Source organism: Equus asinus, chromosome 9 (assembly GCF_041296235.1).
Source record: "Equus asinus isolate D_3611 breed Donkey chromosome 9, EquAss-T2T_v2, whole genome shotgun sequence".
NCBI lineage: Eukaryota > Metazoa > Chordata > Mammalia > Perissodactyla > Equidae > Equus > Equus asinus.
Genome location: NC_091798.1, coordinates 13,242,054 through 13,265,247, shown reverse-complemented (window position 1 = coordinate 13,265,247; position 23,194 = coordinate 13,242,054). Strand labels below are relative to the sequence as shown.

At 48.7% G+C, this 23,194-nt stretch overlaps 1 protein-coding gene across 2 annotated transcripts in view; it reads right to left on the bottom strand.

Annotated features, from left to right (window-relative positions):
• The window catches only part of LCP2 (lymphocyte cytosolic protein 2), a 45,399-nt gene that overhangs the window by 13,413 nt on the left and 8,792 nt on the right, over positions 1-23,194 (bottom strand). Inside the window, exons 3-13 of one of the 2 annotated variants that reach the window (XM_014850881.3) lie at positions 22,304-22,350; positions 12,162-12,227; positions 11,492-11,523; positions 10,782-10,819; positions 7,958-8,156; positions 5,700-5,797; positions 4,187-4,253; positions 3,727-3,810; positions 945-970; positions 823-842; positions 611-718 (exon numbers count right to left, since the gene is read on the bottom strand). In XM_014850881.3, the coding sequence (XP_014706367.1) occupies positions 611-718; positions 823-842; positions 945-970; positions 3,727-3,810; positions 4,187-4,253; positions 5,700-5,797; positions 7,958-8,156; positions 10,782-10,819; positions 11,492-11,523; positions 12,162-12,227; positions 22,304-22,350 (785 nt within the window). Of the gene's footprint in view, positions 1-610; positions 719-822; positions 843-944; positions 971-3,726; positions 3,811-4,186; positions 4,257-5,699; positions 5,798-7,957; positions 8,157-10,781; positions 10,820-11,491; positions 11,524-12,161; positions 12,228-22,303; positions 22,351-23,194 lie in introns of both variants that reach the window. The other variant, XM_014850880.3, reaches the window with a different exon arrangement.

Here is a 23,194-nt window from a genome sequence, read left to right as displayed (position 1 = left end):
AGCAAGGGCCAGAGTGAGGAATCCTGATTATATAGGTGAGACCAACAGAAGCCTTGGTTATGTCCTGAGTGAGTAGCGGGGTTGGGCCTGAGCCCAAATGCGTTTGTGCCTTTTGGCAAATAGGCCCCAAAAGACTATGGGAAAGTCAGACATATTGGAGCAGACCTCAGGATTCTGCCCTCATAAAATGTGGTTGAGCAGTGAGGAAGACACTCGCAGTGACCTCAAAACCTCCCCTAATTATTTCCTCTTCGCTACCTGTTTGGAAATATAAAATGGAAGCTACAGTCCCCACGGTCTGCGATGGCAGGAAAACGCAACCACAAATCTGACTGGTTGAGGGTAAGGTCTCCACAAACGGCAGTCATTCCCATATACCCGACGAAGCATCTCTCTGCTCCTTTCTTCACTAGCTTGCCATTTTCTTCAAAGGGACCCAGCTACTTTACCTCCCACCCGAGAAGCCTGAACGTTCCTCAAGCCTCAGCAGCAACCAGCCCACTCCCACCGGGAGCTCCCAGGATTTCAGTTCCTACGTTGAGCTAACACCAGGCCGGTTGTTCCTGTCACCCACTTTGAACGACAAGTGCAAACAACAGAAGACAGTTACTTCGGCACAGGTGGCTTCTTCGCTAGCAGGGGGCTACTTCTGTCGTGTCTTTCCGCGGTTGGTGGTAAAGGAGGCTTTTGTATCTTGGGTAAATGCTCCCCGAGAGGCCTGCAGAGTCGAGAGGAACGGTGTGTGAGAAACAACCTTAACTTCCCCACAGAGGTCTAGAGCATAGACCGCGACCCCTCGCACAGACACAGCAGAGCGCTTACCTTCCTGCCAGGGCCAAGGGCTGCAAGAGAGCAAGAGAGCACGTGTGAGTGTCCTCAGCACTTTTCAAAGAGTAAAGATCCAAAAAAAACAAAAATGCAAATGAAGCAGGGGAACAGCTTACCTTCTCAGAAAGTGCTGGTTTCTTTCCTGTAAAGGACAAATAGCAGACAGGGCTTGAATTCAGGGCTTTATCAGCTGAGCAGAAGGCATTAAACCATAGTTTGATGAAACTGTGAATCTGAGCCCCTTGCGGGGCTGCCTGGGCTTAAGCACTGAGGAATCACAGACTTTAGACCTGGAGGGTGCCTTACAGAGCACCCAATTTTATAGGCTCACAGAAACGAAGTGACTTGCCCAAGGTCACACAGCATTGTGTTCCTACAAACAGTATTCTGGATTCTGTGATTCTTTTCAGTATTTTATTTTATGTAACTGACGATAAAAAGGATTAATGTCTTCTTGGGATTTTATGCCTCTTTCATTGGTCAAGAGGTTCTTTGTACAGCTTATGTTTATTTCTGTATCTGAAATAAACCCATTTGCCATTGAAGAGGTTAGTTTTCCTCCAATGCTGTGGTACACTTGACATTATATGAAGTATTACACTCAATTTCTGGAAAAACTTTTAACTTGGGGGAGAGGCTTTAAGAGAGTCTCTTGTGAGTTGCAAATCATTTTGTTTTCATTTTTATTGGTTTTTGTTTCTTTCTTTCACTTTTCTCTTGGAAGATGCAGGCTCCTGAAGAAATGTTAGGTATACCTGAGAACTCTGCATTGCAAAGTTATTCAAAGCAATTTATTCTTTATGCTGTCTGAAGTCCCCTAGGGAAGATATGCCCCATGTCATCGGTGTAATGATGGATTACTAACTGGATTCAAACAGGTCTAGAAGCAAATCCTGTAGGACTTGGAACAAGTTATTTAAGGTCATTGAGTCTCAATTTCTTCACCTGTAAAATGGGGATTACAGGTTAAAACAGCATAGGTTTTCTGTAAGGATCAGGTGACAATTTATATGCGAGGTCGGGCACATGTTCCATAGATGCTGACAACTGTTAGACAGCTCCTTTTTCTTCCCCTCCCTCCTACCCCCAGGCTAAGTTAACACTCCAAGGTGAACAGTGGTATGATCTGCCTAGAGGTGCGTTTTCACAACATAATTTATTCTTTAAGGACTGAGTACATGCCAGGCTCATGAAAGCTCCGAAGAATCTTGTCCCACTGTGAAGAGCTCACTGCTTAGTGGGAGAGAGTTTGCATGGTATAAAAAATGTTAGTTATTTATAAAACTTTGGCTTTGAGTGGAAGCCCTACTTTAGGGAAAACTTAGATTTGTATCTTTAGGCCTGAATAGATTTTCTTTTAAAAGAGTTTGCTGACTTGTGCATATTCTCTAGGCATGTTAGGAGTCTTCTGGTAAGAGTCTGGGCATCGTTGTAAGAGGTTAGTTCTTCCAAAACACCATGGACAAAGGAGGAATTCAAGGATAGAGCTGGTATTATCAAGAAAGGGTGTCTTCCAAAAGTTAAAAAAGAAAAAAAAGGAATCTTTTAGAAGGGTAACTGTTGTTCAGGAGTTAACTCTGGGGGATGTGCTGTCAGTATCCTCTGTTCCGATACCTTGGCTCATGGTAGTAAGCAGGGCTGGAATCTAAAGTGTGTTCTCTCTGTCTTCATTTTCACATAAATCATACAGCCCTTTGCAGTGGGCCACTCTAAACTAACACAGCCCCACGGCTGGGCACAATTCAGCAGAGCTGCGATGCAGTTCAGGGAAACAGCAGCAAGCAGCAGCCTCAAATCCAAGAACTGAAAGTCATTTTGCCGACAGACAGACGAGGAGACTGAGGTCACAAAGGCTGAATGCCTTGCTCAGGGTGCAGTAAGGGAGGGCTGGGGTGGGGCTGGGAATCCAGGCTCCTTCTCCCTCAAGGCTTGGCGCTGATTCCCCAGAACTCCCGATCCACAGCAAGGAAAATCCAGAGTCTCCAGCTGCAGCATGATGTGGTGGAAAACAGCACCCACTTTGGAATCAGAAAGACAGGAGTTCAAATCCTGCACCTAGTTATGCAAATTTGGGGGAATTATTCAACCTCTCTGAGCTCAGTTTTGTCATCTGCAAAGTGGGGATGATAATACACTCGCTTAGCTGGGTTAGTGTGAGGTTTAGAGATAATGTAGGTGACTTACCTGTGGCAGGTAAAGCCCTTGAGCCATAGTAGGAGCCCAGTAAATGGTAGCTAAGTTTTAGAATTGAACAGAAAACAGCTTCATGGGGAGGCAGCTGCAATCTGAGAACACTCTGGTGGATTCTGGGGGAAGGACTGCGGTACACCCACAGTTGGGTCAACTGCACACGTACAACAGAAAACGTCCCTGACATTTGGCTAGCACCTTAGAGTTTTACAAAGCATTTCTCCTTACAGAACACCCACCTTACAAATAAAGACACAGCTCTGAAAAAGCATCGTCCCTGCAGTCAGTGAGCTGCTAAGTAGCAGCCAAGGCAGCAGACAGCAGCTCTCCCAGACTTCTTGTCTCTTACCCCCTTTCCTCCCCCTGCTCCGTGATGCCTCCTGCCTCGTCCTCCAGGAGGACATCGAGATACGTGTGCACAGCCTGCAGCTATGAAGAAGCAGGCCCAGTACTAGGCAAAGGGCAGGAGGCCTGCTTCAGGCTGACCTGGGTTTGGGTCTCTACCCCCATCACTTGGCAGCTGAGTGATCTTGGGAAGTTATCTCTTCAGGCCTCAGTTTCCTCATCCATAAAATGAGGATGATTCTAATAGTCCCCCTTCATAATGTTGTGGTGATAGTTGAATGAGATGGTGCATGTGAAAAGCATGCAGTCAGCACTCCACAATATCGGCCATCATCACTATGCATCAAACAGAATGATACCAACCTAGTGTGAAGGGCTCTCTGTCAAACGGGGCTAACGAACGGTCTAGGGGAGGTTTCGTGCTTCTGTCTATCGAAGGAGCAGGGACTGGAAGGGAAGAAGGTTGAAGTCAATTAAAAGAAGAAAGTACTGAAGTCAATTCAAAGAAGAAAGCAGGGGCCAGCCCAGTGGTATAGTAGTTAAGTTCGGGGCTCACAGGTTTGTCTCCTGGGCACCAACCTACACACTGCTCATCAAGCCATGCTGCGGCAGCATCCCACATACAAAATAGAGAAAGACTGGCACAGCTGTTAGATCAGGGACAATCTTCCTCAAGCAAAAAGAGGAAGATTAGCATCCGATGTTAGCTCAGACCAATCTTCCTCACCGAAAAAAAAAAGAAAAAGAAGAAGAAGAAAGCAGCTGGTTGGGGTGAGGGTACTGGTGGGCTGGTGGGGAAGAGAGGGCAGCCCCTTCTACTTACATTTTGCTGTTTTGTGGTTTCTACTTCTGCTAGGCTCATCATGGTTGGGCTGGGGTGGCGGCAGTGGCTGCTTAAAAAAGATCCAAATATTAGGAAGCATTTTCAACACATCAGCAAGCCTTGGTGGATTTATCTCCCAAAGTATGTCTGAACCTGTACACTTTTCTCCATTTCCATGTTCCACCCACAAACATGCATCTCCATTTCTCACCTGAATGCCAGCCTCTGATCTGAGCTCCCTGTTCTGTACTCTCTCATCCAAGTCATTTTCTGCACCACAGTGAAGGGAGCATGTCACTCCCTGCCAAACCCTTTCATAGCTCCTATCACATTAGGAACAAAATAAAAACTGACCATGGTCTGCAAGGCCCGGCCTCAGCTGGCCCTGTCCACCCTTCCACCCCTCTTTATACTCCTCTCTCCAGTGTCCACGGGCTCCCACTGTGACTTCTTGCAGTTCCTGCAAAATCTCGAGCTCACACCCTGTTTGGCATCTCTGCTTACTTGTTTATTATCTGACTCCCCCTAACCCAAATCGAAACTTTATGAAAGCAGGGACCTTATTTGTCTTGTTCACGCTCTATTCCCAGCAGCTAGAACACTGCGTGGCACATGGTAGCTGCTCAATACATATCTGTAGATTGAATGAGTGAATTCTGCATCCCAATAGTGGAGGGGAAGGCCTTCAGGTTTCAAAAGCAAAACACATCTGTGGATAAATTCGGCTCCGTGAGACCCGCTTTGCGGTAACACTGCACAAGCAGGAGGGAGCCATCTGTTCTTAGATGAGAGGTCCCGGCTGTGGTGTGGGCTGGATTTTCAGCTTTTGGAAAACTACAGCCTCTCCTTCCAGCCCTGCCACTTCGGCATTTGCTGTTAAAGGCTCTGGCCCCATGAGAAGAGAACGGTTTCCAGCTATGACTCCTTAGCCTGAACTTCTCGGGCCTCTCTGGATACTTAATTAGACCCTCAGGACCCGGGACTGTAAGCTTGAAGAGAGAGGAAGGGGGTTGGCGCCTTTCTTTCTCTCCGGGGTCTGTGCTCCGGACACCGTGGTCTCCAGCTGTTTGCCCGTGCAATTTCAGGCCTTGGCCGGCAGGTGGCGCAAATCTTCTAGCAGGAGAGAGAAGGCGGCGTGCGGCCCTGGAATCCTGTTAACTTAGCTGGGTCCTCTTAGAGCTTATTCTGCAGTTTTCGCTTATTTCAAAAGCGGGAAATAATAGCACAATGAATACTGGAAGGAGATTTTATTATACAGGTAGTTCATATTATTTATGGTACAAAGAAAATACCCACGATAAGCATCATGATGTGAATAGAAATCACCAGTATTTCACAACCGTCATCAAAACGAAAACCACTGTGAGCACTTGGGTATGCATTTTCCCAGCCTGTATACAATCTTTTCTTACTAGTTAGAATTAGATAAAGGTGTTTATAGTCTTATTTTCTCTCTGGCAGAGGAAATTCTCGGAGTGGACACACAGTAGCATGAGAGGGAGCAGGGGCCTACCGCGTGACTCCGGCCGGCGAGGGGCGGTGGGAGGGCGGCCATCGGCCTCTGCGGGGGCACTGGCGGCTGCTGCGGGGCCTTCCCGGAGGGGGGCCGGTCTGCGGAAACACAAGAGCATTACATGAGAGAAGGAAGGCTAAGCTAAGGCGAGGGTGGGCCACACTCAGGGCTCTCCAAGAACCAATCCCGCGCCCGGCTCTGTGCAGCGGCTCGGGGGCACCGACCCCGCAGCCCACCCCACCTCCACCCCGCCCAGCACCAACGCCGGCCCGGGCCCTGGCAGAGATTTGTCCACACCTCGGGCTTCCGGGAGTGGGGAGTCCTTGGCCCCCTGCCTGTCCCAGTTTGTCTTACTCTGCTTATACTTAGGAGCAACTCTCACCTCATCTCTAGGGAAATTTATCAGAGGTTTTGTTCATCAAGGTGTGAAGAAAGGCCTCTTTGTGGTTAGCTCAGCCCGCACCAAGAGACTGTTTGCAGACAGAATTATCACGAAGTAAACACGTGTACAGACACACGTATGCACCTCTATGCATGAACACATGGACACAGAGACACACATGCACACACGCACAGGCACACCCAGCTGCCCAGGCCGGTTAAGCAGGCTGTTGTGGGTCACAGGGATCCTGTTCTGGGTCCCCTTCCTTCTGGTCACAAATGCTGTAGGCTGTTCCCCCCCCTCCATTTCCTCTTTTTGCTCATCTCTGCCTTTAAAGGAAGGAGCTGGTCACCAATTCCTGTTACCAAATCACAGACTCTTAACTGGTTACTTGGACTTGGTCTGGACAGAAACTCACTTTCTCCTGATCGCCCACAGGAGAAACCCTGGGCCAGGTTGACAGGCTGGCAATGTCCCACCCCTTTGACAGGGAAAGGCCAGGGCTGTGAGTGAGGGAGGCCTCCTTACATTTATGCCCCACCTGCCTCTTTGGCCTCATCCTAGTCCCAGCCCTGGAGACACATTGCTCTTCCACCGAGAATGGGGCTCAGAAGTCAGGCAAGCAGGGTCTCATCTCATACCACTCCACCAACACTGGCCACCTCTAAGCTCCTCTGATATGTCATGCTCCTTCAAGCCTCAGGGCCTTTGCATGGCCAATTCTACTGCTTACAATGCTCTTCCCTTCCCACATCCACACTCACTTGGCCAGTTGCTATTTATCTTTTAAGTTTCAGCTTAAATATCGTATCCTCAGGGAAGCAAGCCCAGACTAAGCATACGCCCCAGCCTCATCTCCAACACTTGTCTTCCTGAGTATATATCATCGTTCAATTAAATCATTTTGTGACTCATTTGTCTGATGTTTCCTCACACCCTGGATCATGAATTCTTTAGGGTGAAGACTGTCTTGTTCACTCTGTGTCTTCATAACTGGCACACTGGGGTACTCAACAACTTAGCTATTGTTTCTTCTCTGGGCCTCAGTTTCCCTGTATATGAAACAAGCTTGATAATTGTTGACTTTATCACATAGCTTGCTTAAAAACACAAATGAAAATGCTGACGTTTGTGAACGGGCTGTAAAATTGCAAAGTGTTATACAGCATAAAGGAGTAGTGGTATCAATTTTTTGTGCTATCGAGCATCACCTCTCTAGCTTACTCTGTGACATTATATTATGCAAATGTGCCTGAGCCCATTTTCTGTCACCACCTCTACTAGGGCTGGGTCTTCTTTCCTGATGATTTCAAATTTCAGCATTTAGAATGATGCCTCGCTTGTAATAGGAGATGAATGATTTTTGTTGAATGAATGAGGGAGAAATGGGCCTGACAGGAACAGATAGAAATGAAAACCTTAAAAACTATGTAAAACTCGTTGAAGTTATTGTTAAACCCTACTCAATATCATCCTGTTTATTCTGACGGTCTGTGGGTGGGGGTGCCACATAACTATGAATTGGTCAAAAGATGCGGAGGAGCAGGAAAGTACTCTTGAATACCTAAGTAATACACAAAATGAGTTATTACTGCCAATACCCTGAAGTGGCAGTTCACTGCTGATAATCAGCCACCATAGGCGATGAATTATCTGCAATAAGAATATCCTCACAGCAAACCTATGCAAGCTGTATTATTATTATCCTGTTTCACAGATGAGGAAATTGAGGTCCAGAGAAGTGAAGTCACTTGCCCAAAGCCACATAGCTAGGAAGAAGCTGAGCTGGCATCAGCACGCAAAGCTTTCTGCTGTGTGGTCATGGTCGCCCAGGCATCAGTGGGGCCTGGGGCCTGGGGGCTGCCAGGGGCCTCACCGATGTACATGGAGTTGGAGTTGGAGAAAGGCTTGGCAGGCAGGATGGAGTTCTGCAGAGCTTCCTCGTCGTTGGAGGGTGGTGGCTCATAGTCGGCATCGTCTTCCACAGGCGCCTCGTCCTCCTCATTGGGGGACTCGTAGTCACCGTCATCCTCCCCATCCTGATCGTCATTGGGACTTTCATAGTCATCTTCTTCCTGCCAACACAGTAACAGGGACAGTGCAGTTGGTAGAGGCTCCATGGCACTCCACGCACCTGCGTCTACTCTGCCAAGCCTCACGATGGTACTGGCTTAGGGGCGGGCAGCAGTAGGATGCTTACTCCCATCTTACAGATGAGGACACTGAGGTCGGGGAGTGCGACATCACGGGGCCAGCAAGTCATGGGCTTGGGACCTCCATCAAGGTCTTCGGACCACTAGGTGAGTGCAATTTCCTCTACATCTTTTTGCCCAACAGAGAAAAGCAGAATAAATGAGAAGGATGTTGGAGTAGAGGGGTGGGAGAGCTGGCTTTGTTTTGAGTCAACACATTTTTCCTCCAGGCGTCACCCAGAGAAGGGCTAACTGCCTGGAGGCTGTGATGCCCCTAGTTAATGGTCAGCTCTGTTCTCAGTGTGCCTGTGCTCAAAAAATTTCTTCTCGTTATAAGCCAGTGCGGCGTTGAAGGCCGCGCTAATGGGGGAACCAAATACCCAAAGCCTGCTCATGAGGAGGCGGATTATGTTGCGTCTGAGAGGAGGTAGTTGTGGCTATGCTGTTCTTTTTAGCTGAGAGTTGAGTGTCTAGAAACAACAGCTCATTATTCGTGACACTGAGCTTGAAGCTGCACTCTTGGAAAGACTCTCTTTCTACAGTTTAAATTTTTTATTATATTTTATCTTTGCTTCTTTGTGGCTCTCAGGGAAAGTAAGCCCTCGGGGCTGGGCAATTGCCTTTGAAGCAGTCCCTAATTGTAGACAGTCACAGTGGCAATTTCCCAAGCAGAGGTGGCACCATCAGCCACCCAGCGATAAGGGGCTTATCACTCTCATGCCAAAGTCCAGAGGGTAATAAATGAGCCAGGGCATTTCCCTCAAGTCAAGGGCAGTTTTGAAAGAAGCGATGGAAGGTTGCAACTTGGCAAGGAAAGGGATGTACCACTATCCCAGAAATCCTGACAGCTTTGCTGGGTGGCTTAAGGAAGACTGCCTAAGTTGTTCCATTGAAAGATTCCTGTGTTAATTTTGGACTCGAGGAATATATTTTTAAAATATTGGAAGGCAAAGGGAGGGTTGAGTGTCTTCCTGAGCTCCGAAAAAGACTTGTCCTACTATCAGTGTTCCTATCACGAGAGCAGAAGGTGGAAGCCCTGATGATGGGGCCTTCAGAACAGTGGCCTCAGCCCCTCTCCAGCCCTTGCTGACTGCCCCCTAGACTGACAGGGGCTCTCTAGATTCCCTCAGTGGGCCCACCCGGCCCCGTTGCTCCTGACTTCCCACCAGGCCTTTACCCTCATAAGCCTTTCTGGACAATAGACTTTTCCTCTCTGCTTCTAGAATAATGATTTTCTCCTGATGATTTGACTCCTAAATTTGTATGCATGTTTTTGTTCCTAACCATATTCCGCCGTGTGTGTATTATCCGTGCTGGAAAATGCTCCCCAGATTGGGTTCTTCATCTCCGCCCTGCCCCCTAGTGCCTCATGCAGTGCTGGGCACATCGTGGAACCCACGAGGGTTACAGCCGGGAGCTAAGGGGGCCCTCTGCTTAGAGAGGCGCGAGGAGAGCACCCTCAGGCTGAGCACCCACACAGAAGGGACTGCGCTTCGAGCAGTGGCCAAGATGCAGCGTCTGTGCAATCACGGAAACAGTTCTGGGGAAGCTTCTGTTCAAAAAGAAACATTTTCCTTTTTGCACAAAATAAATCTGTCTTATTCCTTTGTTTTCAGATAGAAAGCACAGACTTAGCTAGAGTCTTTTTCAGATTCAATGATTCCTTTTACCAGAATCCCAAGAGGACAAAGGATTTAGTGCCTGCTTCTTAAAGGCGCAAAAGGCAGCCGCTTACCAGGAAGACCCTGGACTGAAGGTGAACCCCCTGGGCCCGAGGCCTCTCTGACTAGTTGTGGGGCTGTGCGTCAGTCAGGCTCTCCACTGGGCTCAGCTGCCTCGTCTGTAAAATTAACTGATGGGGCTGTGATCCGTGATAGCCTGAGTCTGGCTTCATGCACAGCGGCAGTACGGGGAGTGACTGTCCTTCTGGGGAGAGGATGCACAGCGTTCATCAGCCTCTCCAAGGGTCACTGTGAGCCCTCAAATATAAAACCAATCGGACTGGACCTTCCCTGGGGTCTTTTCAAGGCTAATAGTCGATTCTGAGTTCCCTTTCCCTCTGTCACCAGTGGGGACTTAAGTCTGCAAGGAAAGCTACTTTACAGCCGCTGCAGTGTAGGCCGTGTTGGGGAGGGGGTTGGTGGAAGGCCCGGCTGTGGGTTGGTAACGGTGTGGTCAGCAAACTACAGCCCACAGCCAAGTCCGGCCCGCCATCTATTTTTGTAAATGAAGGCTTACTGAGACACAGCCACACACCCGTCATTCAGGTGTCACCCACAGCTGATTTTGCGCTACGATAGCAGAGGTGCGAAGACGAGACAGATTATGTGGATCGCAAAGCTGAAAATATTTACTCTTGGCCTTGACAGAACACATTTTCTGCCCCTGGGTGGGTATACTGGCATCTTGTTAGAGGCCTTGTTCCTTCTGGCCTTATGCTGGTCCCTTATTACAAAGGTGATCTGGAAACTGCTGTAAAGATGGAAGAACAGCCCACACCATACTCACAAAGGACGACCAGCCCCCATTGTCTTCTTCATGGCTCTCTGTGGAAGAAGAAAACGCCATCAGCAGTACCAAAAGAAGCCACTAGAAGGAAGGTCAAAGCAGCTCCCCATCTGATGCCCTCCCACACCACCGCCCCATCCCGGGCCTCCATCCTACCTTCCACATACTTGTGGTTCACAATTTAGTATCCACTCTAGGATTTACACCTGAGGGGCTCAGTCTACCAGAGGGTGGCAGTGGCTCTCTGCGTTTGCGTGCATAAAGTCCCCTGAGAGTGCTTTAAAATACACAGATACCTGGGGTCCTGCCCCAGAGCTTCTGATTCAGCAAGACTGGGAGGGGCCCAGGAATCTGCATTTTAACACTATGTGCAATTTAAATGCTGAGAAACTAAAGATTCAGAAGTAGGAGGCTGGCTCCACCCAGGGGCTCACTCAAAGCCTGGGTCCTTCCCCACTGCCCCCGGAGCTCCTCATTGTGTCTCGGCAGAAGGTCCCAGCTGAGCTGGGGCCATGAGCCAGGTGTCCTGCATAGTGACATCTCTCCTCCCCTCAGGCAGGATCCAAACCCTTTTCTGGGTAAGAATTGGCTGGCAGGCAAATGAATAAGGTCACCAGCACGACACCCAAGGAGCCCTAGGAACCGGCAGACAGAAGAACCGAAGTACCTGTCGCCTCCCAAAGCCGTCCCTCTCACCGCTGACGCCTTACCTGTCTCTTCAGGAAACCGCTGGACTTGGGGTCTGCAAAGGCAAACAGCACGGCATGAGCAGCCCTCCTGGTTTCAGGGCTTCTCCCTCATTCCTCAATCCAGCCCTGCAGGAGGAGCCCCCCTGCGAGGCTGCGTCTCACCACCTAGGGCTTGTGTCACTGTTGCTCGGCAACTCAAGCCAGGCTGCCCGAAAATTCTGGAAACCACCAAAGCCACATTGGTGGAGTGACTGGAGCTTGTGACCGCCTGACTCTCAGGGGGGAGCTCCACTGGCGTCCAGACCCAGGGGCAGAATGCAGAGCTGGGAAAAGGAGGCCCCTCTCCTCCTTGGCACCAGCTTCAAGACCCCAGGACTGAAAGAGGGTTGAAGATGAAAAACCGGGGCAAAAACAGTCCTGTGCCGGGGCTGGCCTGGTGGGGCAGCGGTTAAGTTCGCACGTTCTACTTCAGCAGCCTGGGGTTCGTCAGTTCAGATCCTGGGTGCAGACCCACACACAGCTAGCTTGTCAAGCCACGCTGTGGCAGATGTCCCACATAAAATAGAGGAAGATGAGCACAGATGTTAGCTCAGGACTATCTTCCTCAAAAAAAATAAAATAAAATAAAATAAAAACAGTCCTGTGCTTGAAAACTCTGCATTTCATTACAGCCACACCAGGCCCCACTCACTTGCGTGTGAAAATGCTCCTCCTCTCTTCGTTCTTGTTGATTTCTTGACTTAACTTACTGAGAATCCTACAAGACAAAGAGACAGATGAGGTGACAAAACAGTCATCTCTCTCCAACCCCAACCTTCCCACTGGGCCCTGAAGTTCCCTGACCTGTGTGACCTGGGGCACCTGGACCCACCTCGGCCAGCCTTCTCCTCCTCTGGCCTCCAGCCAGTCCCCTCTGTGGGGCCTCTGCTCCTAACTTCCTCCTGGAACTTGTCACCTTCATCCCCCTGCCAGTCCCTGCTCCTGCCCAGGAAGCCCTCTCTCCTCTTTGCTGATCTGTGTCCAGCTCAGCCTTCAAAGTCTAACTTGGCTCCCTCCATCAAGACTTGTCAACTCATGCCTGGCTCCCCCTTGTCTGAAATTCTGCAACCTTGTGACCTGGATACGACTGCTGTGTATTTTGCTGCATTAGTGTTCCTGGGGCTGAGGGCCCCTGACTCTCAGTTTAGCATCCTGGTGGTGATGTCTGGCTTCCAGTAACCCTGAAAGCATCTCTGAGACCTGGAGGAATCAGCCGCTTGTTGCATAACTCCTGACAAGAGCTCCAGTGGGCTGTTCTCTGGCCTGTTGTCTCCTTTCGTTCTCCCCTCCCTGCCTTCTCCTTGGTGATGTGGGCTCTTATAAAAACTTGGAGAAGCATTCCCAGTCAAGCACAGACTGCAGAGGGGGAGAGTCCCTGAATCACTCATGCCCTGAAGCCAGCCTTGAGCAGGACACTTGGAGATGCTCTTAGTCCCCGGGTGCAGTGAAGTAGCAAACCCCAGGACGGGAGAGCAGGACTGCCCCCTAGCACACCCGAGCACTAAGCATCCATTCTGTGGGTTCTCTCAAATCTCCAGGACACAAGACTCCAGCCTCCCTTAGCACCCATAGCTGAGACCAAGGGAGCCCTCATTAGTAAACAGACTGGGTGTTTCCTAGAGATTTGGGGCAGCTGGGAGGAGCCTCAGAGATGATCTAGTCTAATGTCATTTTATAGATGAGGCCACAGAAGCCCAGATAAAGGAAAGGACTGGCCCACAGAGAGGGTTAGTGATGAAGGCCACCCCTCTCCCCACAACACAGCCCGGCCCCAGAAGCCAGGCTCCCTAATTTCCAGGGCAGCACACTTTCAACACACTACACCCTTCTGTTAATTCCCTTTGTGCTGCAAGCTCCCTGGATGTGGACTCTATTGAGCCCATGCCCATCAGTGGATGACCCAGGATCTGCATTCCTTCTGTTAAGCGGCCATCTCAAGGTAACAAGTTTGACCTAACACAAACTTGCTAAGTTAGCAAAGGTAGTCCTTAGCACCCACGACTTCTTGCTTCCCTCCTCTCTCCCCCAGCCACCAATGCCCTCAGTTCGCCACGCTCCCAAGGAACTGCTGCTCGGAACCCTCCTACCTCACTAGAATGACGGGATAAATGAACTTTGGTAAACATGCTGGGGACTTAAGAGGACAGAGGAGAGAGGGCAATGTTTAATCCTGCATCATAATGTCATTATTGGACTTTCACACTTCACTGATGGCCCAGAGGGCGAGATGCTGTAAAGCAGGGGTGGGGACTTCCCAGTGGCCTCCTGATCACACCACCAGAACGCTTGTGACATGGTTCTTTTTGATTCCTTCCAGCCATTGTCTTGAGAAGCCGATGGGAGTCCCTCTCTGCCCTCGTCTGACATTGGAGATGGAAGGGCTCCTACAGCACCGCCAAGGCAGCTGTTGGTGTCCTGCATCCTGGCCAGGTCAGGCGTGTGGCTGCAGCAGCCAACCCCACTCAGTCACACCTTCATTCAACCATAGGCATTAAGGGCCTTCTAAGCGCCAGGAACTGCTGGCTACTCAAGGTGTGTCGGTGAACAAAACCAAAAAAGGTCCCTGCTCTCTAAGAGCCTATACACTAGTGGAGAGAGAGAGACAATAAACAATGAACGTTTAAGGAAGTGAAATTCTGGGTGAGAACTGTGTATACATACATGCGAATGGTGGTGGGGGCTGGGTAAGGGGGTGTGGGAGCGCATGGGTGCGGTGCAGTTGCAGTTGAAAATGAACAGGCCTCAGTGGGGAGGTGACATTTCAGCAGTGCCTTGAAGAGGTGGTGCTGGGCAGCACCTCAACGCCCCCGTCCCACAGAGCATGGCTGGGCTCTGACCAGCTCACAAAGCCACTTTGATCCTGAAAGGACCTCCTGCTCTCTGCGGTGTCTCTTCTCACCAGTATCTTTAGCAGCCAGGCTGGAGGCTGCTGGGGCTCTAACTGGCTAAGGAAGGAAATGCCAAACCACAGGCCCCAACAGAGGAGCAGCAAAGAGGTGAGAGAGCAGAGCAGGGCCTGGTAGCACAGCTTGTAGCAAAACTTGGGCTCCCAGGCACCTGCTGCTTCAGTGGGCCTCAGATAACACCTTTCAAGGCAGCAGGGACCACTGCTGGGGGGCAAGTGGACAGGGTGGCAGCGCTGGTAGACAGGGCAAGGAAGTGGTTGCTACCTCCATGTGCAAACCTTCAAAGTTGTCCCCACCTCCACGCCCCCAGAGGACCAAGTGACAGTGAGTGGCCGGAGGTGACTCATTTCTCGTCCTCCCCACAAACCTCAGGCCTCACTTAGCACCAGGGAGAGAGGTGGAGGGGGCTGGGCAGCTGGTCGACATAGTTCCCTCTCCTTCACCTGGTTTTAGGGATGAACTGGCCCCAGAAGTGGGGCTGAATCCGCCAACAGGAAGTCAGGTCATGGCAGCAAGGTGGAATCCTGCCATGACCTGGGTTCCAGCTCAGTTGCATCCATAGCTTGATGGGGACCAGTCTTTGACTTCTCAATGGAAGGCCTCCACTGGTGATGTTAGAAGGCACAGAGGGTAGGTCCTTGTCGCAAGTATGACTGCAACGTCCTGCCCCAAGGGCAGTGCCTGTTCTGTGACTTCAAGCAACACATTTGCCCTTCCTAGGCCCTGATTCCTCACCAGCAAGATAAGGGAGTTGGCCCTAGTTAGGGAATCCCTGACCAGCCTGACCATTGTGATTACAAGGGTGCACCTGTTACAAACACAGATCACCAGGCCCACCGTAGACTTCACCCATCAGAATCTTTAGGATAGAGGCCTGGGGGCAGGAACAACAGTCCCCTAGGTGATTCCTGTGGTGTTAAAAGTTTGTGAAATCAGTTTGATTATTCTTGTAATTTTTTTTTTAATTAAAAAGCAGGAGGAGGAGGAGATGGAGGAAGAAATGAAGGAGGAGATGGAGGAGGAGGAGGAGATGGAAAAGAAGGAGGAAGAGGAGGAGAAAGAGGAGAAGGAGACGGAGGAAGGAGAGGAGGAAATGGAAGAGAAAGAGAGGAGATGGAGGAGATGGAGGGGGAGATGGAGGAGATGGAGGGGGAGATGGAGGAGATGGAGGGGGAGATGGAGGAGATGGAGGAGATGGAGGGGGAGATGGAGGAAGAGAAGATGGAGGAGGAGTTCGAGGAGATGGAGGGGGAGATGGAGGAGATGGAGGGGGAGGAGATGGAGGAGATGGAGGAAGAGAAGATGGAGGAGGAGTTCGAGGAGATGGAGGGGGAGGAAGGAGAAGAAACTTTATAATTATGAAGGGAGAGCGGAAGCAGAATGAGGTGTCTCAGTCTATCTTGAAGTGTTTCCTAGGATTCTCCCAGGAGACCCAGGGCTCCCATTCAACGGTCCCTTGTGCTTCACCAACTGCAGGTGGAAGCACAGTAGTGGGTCTTGAAATCAACTTTGCTGGTCACGCAGAAATAAGGAAGAAAGACAGGCTGGCAGGCAGAAAGGAAGGCAGGAAGGGAAGGCAGGGAGGTAGGGAGGGAGGGAAGAAGGAAGGAAGGAAACAGAAAGAGCAGAAAATATCAGAGCTCATAATGCACAGGAAGGGTAGGTGTTATTTTGTGAACATTCTATTTCAGTGCCTGTGTCGTCACACGTGTAGTTGTGTGCCAGCTTATGATGTGAAATGTATTTTCAACCACAGCTCACATAGTCAGGGCTTTAGGTCAGCTTTACTTCTCTCCTTCTTACAGGTTCTCCCACAGTGGGAGGCTTGCTTGCTCAACTCCAATTTCAGAGGGCATGACGCACACACAACTGTCCCAGGCCCAGAATTGGGCAGAAGTCTGACTTTGCTTAACACTGTCCTCCGGACACCCTCCTCCAACTCTCCCTCCTGTCGCACTGCCTCTCTCTCCTCAGACATCACCTCTGTCACCCCCTGCTCCAGGCCCCCCAGCACACCTTCTCACTCTGGCCCTTTCTCTGCATTTCATCCTTCTTTAAAAGAGTTAGTGTTCCACCTTTATAGGTCAGCCTCCTTGAACCAAGAGCCGAACCTTCCAAAGTTCTGTCCTTGTCGCGTGAGAAGACGGGGAGAAGCCAAGATGTTGTATCTTGGGACTCAGGAAGGGAGCTTCCATCATCATCTCAGGCCTCAGCGGAGAACCACGCACAAGTGGGCAGGAGATAAGAATTTGAGGGCCTAGCCTGGTCTCCCTGCTTCTCAGCTGTGTCCCCACCCCTACAATTTTCCCTGTATTACTTTACTTGTGCTTCACAATCATTTTGTATGGTAGACAAGTAGAATTATTCTCATTTTTACCAACAAGGCAAGCAAGGCTCTGAGAGAGGTATTTGTCAAAGGCCACACGACAAGTTTTAATAAGGAGCTGAGCCAGGAAGTCAAATTTTCTGGACTTGTGTTGGGGAGAAGGAGGGACCATTGGTAGAGAGGAGGCACTTTCCATGTGGGGAATCCCTGGCCAGAGATTAGTCAATGAATGGGAGACAGAAGGAGTGTGTGGGAGATAGACCTGTCACTGTTTCGATTCTGCTGAGGGCTGGGCACGTTCTTTAATGGGCACAAGAATGTCTGTTTACCTCTGGGTCTCTCCCTCCCTCCTTCCTTCCTCCTTTCCTGTCTTCTCTAGCTCAGGTAGGCGCTGAGTAGATGAGACAGGAGGTCGTCTCTGCTGTTAGGAGGTCACACAAATAAACAGGTATTCCTGCATTACTTCTCTGATTGGGTCTTAGCTTTTCCCAGCCTAATTCCACGACTGGTAATGGGCACAACGAGAACTTAGAAAGAGAATCGACCAACGCCTATCTGTTGCCTACGCCGCTGCTCCATCACTCCCCTTTCCTTGTTTTCCAAAGTTACACAGATTTAAATATAAAACTTATAACACGTTTTTCAAAAAAAATAAACTCCAAATGGGCATCAGCAGATTTTAGCATGTATTCCACTGATTTAAACAGATCATGCTAAGCTATACCATGGATCTTAAGCTAGACCTTCCAAAGGAAGGCTTCGTTGTTTTATTTAAAAACCCTTCATTACAGAACTTGGGGTCTCTGTGGGAGGAACTATGTCCTGAGAGAGTGACTCTATCTGCACACACAGAAACCCTTCTCACCAGAATCTGCCTTCTTACAAAATCTATTTAAGACTGATTTTTTTTTTTTTTTTTTTGCACTGGGGAAGGAAATGGAGCTATTCAGAGGAGTATAATCTTGTTTTGGTCTGCTGGTACATAAACACAATTTCTTTTCCATGGCCCTTCAGGGTAATGATCACAGCAAATGAACCCGTGCACAAGGGAATGAGACAAATAAATATTGAATATCTATGTGCGTTAAGGACAGCGTCAGGCAATTTATGTGGGCTGCTCCTTTCATATCCACTGGTCCCTGAGAGTTACTTCTTTTCTCCTCTCTAGAGGAGGAAACTGAGGCTCGGAGTGTTGAAATGACTGCCCAGCCTCCCACAGCTGGGGGGAGGCAGAGCCCACCTCAGAACCTGGAGCTCCCTCACTCCAAAGCCCATGCCTTGTCTTCTTCAATGCTCCCTCGGTAGCAGGATAGAATAATCAGTAAAAACTTCAGATTGTGCTCATTGGGATTTTGCATGAAATAATAAGAATAGCTAACACCTCTTCAGTGCATATTATGATGTCCCCATTATTTCCTCGAACTTTCCCCCGTTTCACAGATGAGAAAGCTGAGGCTCAGGGAACTCAGATAGCTTGTCCACAGACTCACGCTGGTGAGTGGAGGAATCGGGTCTCAAATAGTCCTACCTCGGAACTCACACTTTTACTCACTAAGTTCTCCTGTCTACCTGTTCGTCCCTACAATAATAACTTGTAAAATGAGAAGCCCCCAGGGTCCCTATAACTCTTCATTTTATAGACTAGGAAACTGAGGCTGGTCTACGGACTTGCCCCAGGCACAGAGATCATCAGAAGCAGAGCTGGAATCGGTCCTTGTACCTCTCTGCGAGAGAGAGGGTAGCTCTGAGTCACCCAATCAGGGCAGCCTGGACTCTCCCTGGAGGCCTCCCTCATTGCTCCTCATGTTCACCCTTCCTGTTCCATGGGCCTCACAGCTTGTCTGGGGCACACATTCAAACATATTGGAGGGGGATTGTACGGGCCAAGTTGTGGTTTCAGCTTTCAAATAACTAAAGAAATGTCCCACCCCTACCCTACCCACAACACGAGTTTACAATCGTTGGTCTACACTAACTAGCAGCCACTTCTCACCCCACCTCCTTCTCCAGGCACTCAAACATAGCTTGAGACATCAGCTGAGCTCAGCCTTAAGATGAAAAGGGATCTTCCAAGCTGAAAGTGACTTCCTTATCTCTTTCCTTCTACTGCTCTGATTAAGTCTTCTCCTTCGTGTCTTCATGGCCACAGCCCTCGGCGAGGCTCCCATCGCCCATAGTGGGATCATGTCCACCATCTCCTAACTTGCTTCCATGCCTCCAGCTCCCTCATCTAGGTCATCTCTACACTGCTGTGGAGAGAGCCAAGACACAAGATCGACCTCCATGTTCCCCCTGGTGCACACACTTCACTAACACCCTCAGACTCCTTTAGCACAGCTCACAGGACCCTTCTAAAGTGTGACCTCTCGTTCTATCCTTTTTGCTTTCCACTACCCCATGTATATGCCCCAGGCACTCTGACCCATTTGCAGTTCCATTAAACACACTGATGGCCCTCTGATGCCTTTGCAATATGTTCCCCATTCCTGGAATGTCCTTCAACCCATGTGACCACTCCTGGTATATTTCAAGATCCATCTTAGGTTCCCTTCCTCCCAGAAGTCTTCCCTGAATGCCATGAGAAAAATTACCTTCCTACTCCCATTGAAGTTGCACGTGCATGTGCACAGCGCTGTTGTAATTATAGCATAATTGCTTCATTTGTATATCTGACCCTCCCTTTAGTGTCCTGAGGTGGGGATGCTGTCTCTTATCTTCGTAGCCTGAGTAATTAAGAAAGGCTGACACATTGTAGGTATCCAGTAGCTGTTCATTAAATGAATGAAGTATTAATATTGTATGGGAACCAGGAGATGCAAACTCAAATGCCTTCATGGGCCAAGTATATATATATATAGACCCACATAGCTTCCATTTCTGGTACTCGTCGTTCCTCTGTGTGGATCCAGATTTACATATGGTATTATGACCCTTCTGACTGAAGGACTTTCTTTAACATTTGCTGTCATGTAGGTCAGCTGGTAATGAATTCTTTCAGATTTTGTGTGTCTGAAAAAGTCTCTATTTTGCCTTTATTTCTGAAAGGTGTTTTGCTGGGTATTGAACTCCAGGTTGACGATTTTTCCTTCAGTGCTTTGAAACACTCTTCCACTATCTTCTCACTTGCACTGTTTCTGATGAGAAATCTGCTGTCATCCTCATCTGTTCTTCTGTACGTAATATGTCTTTTTCCTCTGACTGCTTTTAAGATTTTCTCTTTATCATTGGTTTTGAGCAATTCGATTATTTTGTACCTTGGGCTATGATGTATCTGGTAGTTTCCTGCCAGTTTCTTGGGCTTGGAGTTTGTTGAGCCTCTTGGATCTGTGGGCTTATCATTTTCATCCAACTTGGACAATTTTCAGCCACTATTTCTTCAAATATTTTACATCTGTCTCTCCAACTCCCTCTCCACATGCACACTCTTTCCTCTCCTTTGGAGTTTAATTCCACATGTATTAAGCTGCCCTACAAGTTCCCTGATGCTCTTTTCATTGTTTTATTTTAATTGTTTTCTCTCTGTGTTTCATTTTGGATAGTTTCCACTGCTGCATCTTCATGTTTACTAACACTTTCTTCTGCAGGGTCTAATCTGCTGTTATTTGGGTATGTAGTTAAGTTACTTGGAAACAGTTGGATTTTTTTTTTCAGTTTTTCTCTTAAGACTCGCTAGGCAGGACCAGAGCAGTTTTAGACTAGGGCTAATTATTCCCCTACTGAGGCAAGGTCCTTCTGTGCACTCCACCCAATGACTGTGAATCTGGAGTTTTTCCAGTCTGCCTGGTAGAAACAGACACCATTTCTGGCCCTGTGACTGGCTGCTGTTTCCTAAGATCCTGTTGGGTGGTTCTTTGGGGGTAGTCTCCTTATATACATGCACTGATCAGCACTCTGCTGAAGAGGGACCCTCTGCAGTTGTCCAGGACATGTACTCATGCAGCTCTCTCCTCTCAGGTACCCCTTTAATGAACTCTAGACTCCTTGACCCTCAGCTGTCTCTTCAACTCAAGGAGTTCACTAGACTCCACCTGTGTACGCTGTTCCTTGTGCCAAGGCCTGGAGACTCTCTCAAAGCTGTGAGAGATCACCTCATTTGTTTTCCATGTCTTAGTATCTGATGTCCAGTGTCTTGAAAACTGCTGCTTCATGTATTCTGTCTGGTTATTTGGTTGCTTCAGATGGGAGGTAAATCTGGACTCTATTACTTCTTGTTGGTCAGAAAGCCAAAGTCTCCATGCATATGATATGAATGGTTGATGCACCTTAAGATAATCCCTTAGGAAGTGGTGGACCATGTGAAGTGGGGAGCACAAAGCCCATCTAAACAGGGTGGCAGATACTCAGATCCAGCTGAATGTTCCCACAACAGACTATGAGCCCTGGATTACCACATCTTCCATTTGTTTCTAGAAAAGCTGGAGTTTCTGGAAGATTTCTTCATTTTAAAACATTATGTTGACCAAACTTAACATGTCTGCGAGTTGGCTTTGCCCACCTGCCACCAAATCTGATCTGTGTGTTAAGGTCTCTCCTTTACATAGACCTGTGATCCTTTTCTAGAGAATCACCGTTCTGTACTCATAGAAATTTTCTGTATCAAATGTGTCACATAAAACTGATATTTCTAGCTGCTTTTGATAAATTTAAAGATTGGGCAGCATTGGGTCCACATTGACTGGAGCTAAGTAGGTGCTCATTTCTTTGGATGGAGAATATGTTTCTAATTTGCCACAATCTCCACTACTCCTTATTGTTTCACCAACAATGACACTTTGTGGTGATTACCTTTTTTATCATCATAATTGTGCCATTATTTTTCTTATAGTGAAGAAATATTTCCCCATAACCATGTTTTATTCAAAGGTGGTAAAATGAAAGCAAAATTGATAGGGCTTTGTATTTCTCAACCTGGCCCATTTTGCACATTTATATCACCTGCCTGGCTCCTGTAAACATTTGAGTATGAGAGACTTTTACTAGAGGGATGGAAAACACATCGCATGATATGCACAAAGCAGCTTCCCATTTCAGCACCCATGTCAGACATCAGTAATGGATCACGCCCACCTTTCCCTAGGACTCTTCTCAACACAACGCCCCTGACAAACATTCCCAAGCAGTTAGTACTGGCAGACAAAATGATGTCCATTGCCACCCTTCATCTGGGCCAACTCATTTTACTGAGCTGAAAACTAAGGTCCAGAAAACATAAGCTATCACTGAGTCGGTGATGACACCATGATGAAACCTCAGGTCTCTTGATTTTGGTGCTATTTTCACAGGCCCAAACCACCCCACTTGGGAGAGAGGAAATGAAAACATGGTCCAGAGTCAGGCTTCTCTTTGGCAAGAGCAGCCAACACACCAACTTGCCTAGTTTGTTACTTCCTTTTCCTCATAACTTCTCTTCCCCACCCCCTGCCCTTGCCGTCACCCTTCCTGTTCGCTTTCCTATTTCAAACCAACAGTGATAGATAACTGACTCAGCTCCCCCTGGATTACTCCCCATTCCAACCTCTCTTTGCTCCCCAAACCACCCAAGCAATCAGGGGGGATACTTACGGCACCCGGAGCTTAGGGAACTTCTGGATGTCATTTTCTGTCAGATTCTGAAATGAAGACACAGGCAAGTTACAACCCACAAGAAGGGGTCTGGGCCAGGTGAATAGAGCACGAAACAATAGAGAGTGGTGGGGACTGCAGCAAACTGAAGAGTGCACCCATACCTACCTACCCAAAGTAAGCAGCTTCTAGATGTTGCATAAAAGCCTGTGGGCCTGGTGTTGCCAGATCTACTTCTTCAAAGGGAATCCTAAATTCTAGATATTGGGTGAAGTTACCCAAGTTCTAGATATTAACAAAAGATTTAACTTAAGAAAACAAATACTATGAGAGCTAAATTGTGGGACCAAAGAGAAGTTGTTTTGTGGGCGGCATTTGGCCATGTTGGGACGTCTCCCCTGGGATCTTATCCCAGACCTCAGGCCCCTCTCAGTCTCTGTATGGGGCACCTGTGAGAAGCCAGCCTGGAGAAGGAATCTGTGCCTCTTATGCCACCATCACACCCCAAAAGCCTCCTTAATCAGAGTTATTGGTAGAATTCTCTAGATGTGGGGCTACAATAAAGAGACTTTCCTGAGGGAACTCAGGGGAAAGGGGAAAGAAACTCGTATTTGTGAAGAACTGACTGTGGCCTCTGCTTACAGCACCTTAACTAAGCCTCACGTCAACGTGTAGTGTAGGAACTGTCAGTGTTCCCATTTCACAGGGAAGAAAGCTGAGGTTCAGGGATGTTCAGGGAATTCAAGCTTCTAGGTGACAGAGCTGGGGCTGGAGCCTTGCTCTGTGGCCTCCAGTCTATTTTTCTCCTCCAAGCATCCACCGTCCCTGTCCAAGCCCTTTGAGGGTCCAGGTGGCCTATGTTGAAGGGGACATGGGAGGGGAGGCTGAAAG